Source organism: Tamandua tetradactyla, chromosome 8 (genome assembly GCF_023851605.1).
Source record: "Tamandua tetradactyla isolate mTamTet1 chromosome 8, mTamTet1.pri, whole genome shotgun sequence".
Lineage (NCBI taxonomy): Eukaryota > Metazoa > Chordata > Mammalia > Pilosa > Myrmecophagidae > Tamandua > Tamandua tetradactyla.
The window spans coordinates 66887154-66893901 of NC_135334.1; the positions used below are offsets into that span (position 1 = coordinate 66887154).

Here is a 6748-nt window from a genome sequence, read left to right on the forward strand (position 1 = left end):
AAAAAAAAAAAAAAAAGAAATACTAGTGGTCAATGAGAGGAAGGGGTAAGGGGTATGGTATGTACGAGTTTTTTCTTTTTTATTTCTTTTGCTGGAGAGATGGAAATGTTCCAAAAAATGATCATAGTGATGAATACACAACTATGCGATGATATTGTGGGCTATTGATTGTACACCATGTATAGAATATTTGCATGTTGGTTTGTTAAGGATCGACACTAAAAACATTAAGAAACAAAAAACAACAATTAAAAAAACCTCCCAACAGTGAAAATTCCAGGACCAAATGGCTTCACTGGTGTAACTGCTACCAAGCATTCAACGAATTAACATTAAAACCTCTCAAACTCTTTCAAAAAACTGAAGAGAAAGGAAATCTTCCTCATTCATTCAGTGAGACCATTATCACCCTAATACTAAAAACAGAGACATTCTTCAAAAAGAACATTACAGAAAAAGATAAATATCTTTTATGAAAAAGATGCAAAAATCCTCAACAAAATACTAGCAAATGGACTCTAATAGTATCTCCAAAGGATTATAGACCATAACCCAGGGTGGATTTCTCCAGGAATACATGAGTAGTTCAACATAAAATCAATTAATGTAATACACATTAATACAATGAAGGAAAAATACCATATGCTCATTCAATTGACACATAAAAGGCATTAGACAAAATCCATCCCCCCTTATTGGTAAAAACAATCAGAAAACCAGGAATAGAAGGAGAATTCCCTCAATGTGATAAAGAGCACAGATGAAAAACCCATAGCTAACATCTTACTTGATGACGAAATATGGAAAGCTTGCCACCCAGGATCAGGAACAAGATAAGGATGTCTACTTACACCAGTGCTATTCAACATTATACTGTGTAGAAGTGCTAGCCAGAGCAACTAGGAAAGAAATAAAAGGCATCCAAATTGGACAGGAAAAAGTAAAACTATCCCTATTTGCAGATGACAAGATCCTTTAGAGAAAAATCTAAAAGAATCTACAAGTCAGCTACTAGAGTTTAAACATGAATTCAGTGAAGTAACAGCATTCAAGGTCAACATGCAGAAATTAGTGGTCTCATACACTTGTAATGAACAAAGTATAAATCCACATCAAAACAATTCCAATTATAATAGTAGTTAAAAGAATAAATATCTAGGGAAAAATTTTACCAAGGATGTTAAGCATTTTTATAAAGGAAACTAAAAATTTTTTACTGAAAGAAATAAAGTCCTAAACAAAATGGAAAGATGTTTCATGTTCATGGATTGGACACTCTTTAATCAATTCAGACAGTCTGCATTTAAACTCACAAAGAGTACTGTTTCTTCATAACCATCTTCTGTCCATCATGTAATACTCTTTGTTGTACATGCTAAGTGCTGGGGTTGGCTGAGTTGTAAGGGTTGGCAAGGTAAAATGTCATAGCTATTGACCTTAAGATGTTCACAGTCTCATAGGAAGACAGACAAAAGAATAGGCAGTCAAAAAGCAGAAATTTATTGACGATACATGCCCAGGGTAGATACTAAGGAGAGGCTATAAATATGAAGTGTGGGGAGAAGCTTCACAAAGATAAGGCTTTGTGAAGATGATGTGCTTGGGTGAGATCTGAAAGGACAATTAGGAGCTAAGGGGAAAAGAGGGTGCTCTAAGCAGAAGGGATGTGAGTATAAGGAGGGATCCAAGCACTGTCTATAAATGCAATTAGAGGACAGGAAAACTTATTTGAGGAGGTGAGGATGCATCAGGTGCTAGAGATATTAAGATTTGGCTAAACTGACAGTAGAGGAAAAGTCCTTCTGGCTTTCCAGCAGAAATCTGTAGATTTACAGAGAACTAATTTTGAGATGGCAGTGAAGCTGTACTGCAACTTTTCTTCACATTAGTGGTTTTCCACCCTAGTTCTACTTCAAACTTACCTGAAAGCATTAAGGAGTATTGATGCACAGGCTTTAGCCTAAACCAGTTACATCAGAATCCTGACAGTGGGGCCTATGGGTACTAGTACTTTTTTTGAGTTCATAGGTCGTTTTAATGTGCAGGCAGGATTGAGAACCAGTATTGCACATTGTCCCAAAAAGAATATTATTCAACATCAATGAGATTTCACACAGATTATGTAAGGGTCATTTGTTCAACTCTCTATGTGTAAAATCCTCTCTTATGTACCTCCCATGCGTGGATGGGTAAACTTTTGGGATATGTCTAAAGATAGGAAGATGGAAACATCTGTGCCCTACTGTGGCACACCTCTAGTAGCTAGAAGGTACAGTTAAGTCCAGCCAGCACTCCCGCAATACCTCCTCAGCTCTTGGCACTATTTAAGTTGCATATAGCATTTTACAAGACAGATTACATTCTGCAGTGAAAGAATTTATATCCATTCTTTAAAGTAGACTGTCCAAGAACACCGTTCAGTACCACTTTTGTTCGCCTAATTTAAGATACTGGATATACTTGATGTTAAGAGAAGGGGTGTTTTATTTAGTTCTGAAGTTCAGAATATTATTCATATTGGCCATTTTTTCTCCCTGAATTACTTGGGTCACTGATGTCCTAACCTCTATCTTGGAAGTAACAGAGGAATGAAAGCAAGCTTTCAGGAGCCATTTCAGAGAGGAGTCAAGGCCTATTGCCAAGAGCCGTTTTGCTGAGAACTGTGGGAGGTTTTGCTACCTTTTTCATTTTCTTTTCAGTGCTCATTACTGTCTTGGTCTCTCTGTTTTTTAATGAAGTCTGAAACTTGTCTTTAAAGACAAAATGAGTCAGGAAATGGGGACTTTTCTATGCTCATAGGTTTGTAGGGCAAGGAGTCTGGAGATAGTGGGGATTAGCACTTTTAAAGAGAAATGGCAGACTCTAGGTGAGGCCCTAAGATCTGAGGAAACATGAAAGAATATTATGGGACAAGTGGGCTGAGACATTCCTCCCAGAGTTTCTAAGTTGAGAGACCTGTATGGTCCCCTGATTCTGCTCTTATTTGTATATTTGCATAGCCTGTATCATGTCTGATTATAATTTGTCCATGTAGTTCATATAGTTTACAGATCATTCTGCAGTGTAAAAGGCCCCTACACAGAGAGCTATGATATAAGTTGGGATGCTGAGGAAAGAACACCGTGGCAGTTCATGAGATTTAAAGAACTGGCCAATGATCTGAGCAGACCCTTCACTGTGCATTTTCTGGGTAGGAAGAAACAGATAAATGGCTTCCTAGATACTTGTAATTCAGTGGAGAAAACAGTTATAATTCCCAATACATAGTGGTTGGTGATGGATGCTGGGCCGTGACATGATTCAAAATCAGTGAGGGAGAGTGGCAGGGCAGCATCCAGAATTAATGTTTTTTTACCTGTCTTTGTACTTACGGAGACAATGTACTCTTATTACTCATTCACCATGAATTCAGGAAGTGTTTATCTAAACTGCTTTGTGCTGTTGTACACAAGGTATAGATGCCTTTAGTGCTGCCCTCCTCTTAAGTAGCTGTCTTTAGTGTTATCTTTCTTAACTTCCTGTTTTGATGTTCACAACAGGTGTCACCAAGTATTTTGTTAAAAGCTTATGGCCCTTCTTCTTTTTCTCATTTCTGTCACCTGTTAGGTCTTATATCCAGATGGCCAGACTCAGATAATCCACCCCAAGCCAGCAGACTTCCGGAATCCTGGCCCAGGGCGCCACCGGCTCATCACTCAGGTGTACCTCTCCCACACTGCCTGGACAGGTAAGGTGGAAAGTGGCCAGGATGGGCAGGAAAATATGTTCTTGGGGATTACACCTACCCTTGGGCATTTGGTTAACTGTAGTTTGAAAAGTTCATAGTTGAATCAGGCCTACTGAATATTGAGCTTGATTTTGTAAGGAGCTTGTGAGCTCAAACTAGGTGCATTTTGACTAATTTGCTACACTGTTTTTTATCACATGAGGAACAAGAATTTGTCAGAAGATTATAATAGATGGAATATTATGGAAAGGTCTTGGACTAGATGCCAGGAAACCATTTTCTGGTTCTGACTCTACCCTTGACCTCATGGATAACTTTGGACAGGTCACATCTCTTTGAGTATGTTTCTTCATCTTCATAATAAAGATGACAATCTCAGTCATCAATTGTGATGATTAAACTGGTTGTCTATCATGTTATATTTTTATGCTATATTTAATTTTTATATCTTATACTTCTTAGCAAAAATGTACAATCATTCTTTCTTTGTATATGAACAATTAATTTCATTCCCCTTAAACAAAAAAAAGTGATGTGTTAACTGCCCTTCCCTCCTATATGGGCTGGTTTTTGGAGTAATGCAGAGCAAGATAATTTGTTCATGTTTTGCCCTCCCCATATAGCAACTGAATAGAATCTTGATAATCTGTGAAAAGACAAAGGCGTTGCATAATTATTTTTTTAAATTTGTAAGAATAAAATGGGAGAATACATGAACAAAAGACATTAAGTTTCAAGCTACTTTGGAAATTTTAAAAAGGAGAATCAGTCTGCATATTCTAAAACATGGGAGAGAATCATCTTTATCGTTCTCCATGTTGTCGAAGATGATTCAGGGGCACAATTACTAGTGGAACAGGTTTTTAATGCATCAAATTTGGTTTGTTTTAGAGGTAGCTACATGCCTTCTGGAATTTTCCTTCACTATTAATTTTTAAGTACATGAAAAAACATTTAATGCCATTATCAATGCTTTCCTTTCCCTTTATCGGGGAAATATATATGGGTATAAATGACTTTATAAAGCTTTCACAAAGAGAAAGTAGTACTATTGAATGTTAGGGCAGCCCCTTAGGAGTAAAGTGCCTTGGCTATAACATAGTTTAGGGAACATCTAGCAATGCTTTTAACCTGGATCTCCTTCCCTGAGCATCCCTTAATCCATATCCTTGCTGCCTGACACGTTTTGTAGGAAGGTAGGACCTCCTACTTTAAAACCCTCTAATGAGGGGTTCTAGACATGAGGAAGAAATGCTATGGAACAAGCAAGGCTCAACACAGCATGTTTAGAGCTCAAGCAAGCTTGAAAGGTCTTGAAAGTGCTACCAACTTGCCACTGGTCTCAGCAAGTCATTCTTAGAGCTGACACACACCCAGGCTATCTGCTTCTAGGTTCAAGGTTCTTTCCTCTAGGTCCTGCTTCCTTTCGTGGTATCTTAATTAATTGCAGACCTTTCCTTTTCGGTATTGCCAGGGAGTCCTGCAGTTGAAGAATTCCTCTGAGAGGTCTTTACCCACTCAATATTACAAATCCCTATTATAATTCTCTGCAAAGCACTTACTACTGTCAGATGCTTTCTCATTTAATTGTTTACCTTTTCTTTCCATTAGAATGTAGGTTCCATTAGAGTAGGCTGCTGACTCATCTTTACCTGTCTCCAGTACATTTAAAAGACAAGTAGTAGGAGCTGAAAAAATAATGGATATTGAAGATTTTTTTAAAGTACATACAAAACATACCATGTATATATTTCATTTATTCTTAGACAAACTTTGTGGTGGGAATTCATAGCCTCTGTTAGGGACTGAATCATGTCCCCCACAAAAGACATGTTCAGATCACAAGTCCTGGTCCTGTTGGTGTGAACCCATTTGTAAATGGGACCTTTTAAGATGTTAATTAAGATGTGCCCAAACTGAATGAGTGTGGTCCTTTTGGCTGAAATCCTCACAAGTGAAGGAAACTGGATAAGGAAGAAGTCACAGGGAGCAGCCAGAAACCAGAAGTCAGCAGAACCCAATAAAGAAAGGAGAAGACGCTCACAGGATTCAGGCTGAGAAGGTGTTTTTGTTTGGTGAGAGGGAAGGGAAGGATGTAGACAGATGAAGAAATGTTCTTGAAACCCTACTGCTTCATCTTTGATGTTGCTTTTTTTACTTGACATTTCATCCTAATTCCTACCAGGTGCCCAGTCATAGAGATTTTTTTCTTCTGTCTTTTTTTCTAGAACCATGCCAGGTGGAAGTGAGACTGCTGCTAGCCTACAACTCCAATGCACGTATTCCAAAATCTCCCTGGTTTGAGGGTGGTGAAGTGCCATCCCAGATGGAAACCATCATTGAGGGCACCATCCCCTTCAGCAAACCTGTGAAAGTTTACATAATGCCTAAACCTGCAAGGCGTTGAATCACAAGGAGTCTTTACAGCCATAGTCTCTACAGGCCTTTGTATGGTTTATCAGAGTGAACCAGGACCCTGTGACCCTTAAGAGAGTAAATTATTTAAAAAGCTTCAAGTCTCCTTTTTTTTTTCTTCAAATAATAAAGTTGAGAAGCATTCAATTTCCACTCCTTAAAAGTAAATTTGTGTGGCTATAGGTTTAGGATTTGCTCCACATGCTTGCATTCCTCAGGTATGAGATGCAAAGATCCAATGTTCTAACTACCTTCAAAGAATAGGATATTCAAGCCATAATCTTTCTTAAAGTGATAGTCTGTCAGGACCAACTACAAAGCAGCTTCAACAACTGTGTTTTTTCACCATCTAAGTTCCTGAATGATCTTAGACATCTTTTATCTTGCTGAGAGACTCTTTCCCTAACTCAGGCTATTAGCTGGGCAAAAGACTCATTTGAATAGCTGGAGAATGAATCATTTTCATCCCTGAGGGAAGTTTGTGGTTTTCCCTTCCTTTATGGCTTAGAAACCTTAGAACCTCTGTGGCTTAAAAAACAAACAGTATAGACAGACCATATTTAGAAGAGAAATGAAGATGTTGGGAAAGATGGACCCAGTTTAAGG

The 6748-nt window shown here is 38.1% G+C and overlaps 1 protein-coding gene across 2 annotated transcripts in view; it reads left to right on the plus strand.

The window, feature by feature from the left end:
• Positions 1 to 6238, plus strand: part of INTS4 (integrator complex subunit 4) — a 209721-nt gene extending 203483 nt beyond the window's left edge. For both annotated transcript variants that reach the window (XM_077113469.1, XM_077113471.1), the window contains 2 exons: positions 3607 to 3727; positions 5956 to 6238. In XM_077113469.1, coding sequence (XP_076969584.1) covers positions 3607 to 3727; positions 5956 to 6134 — 300 coding nt within the window. In that variant the 3' untranslated portion in view covers positions 6135 to 6238. The remainder of the gene's footprint in view (positions 1 to 3606; positions 3728 to 5955) is intronic.
• Positions 6239 to 6748: the final 510 nt, after the last annotated feature.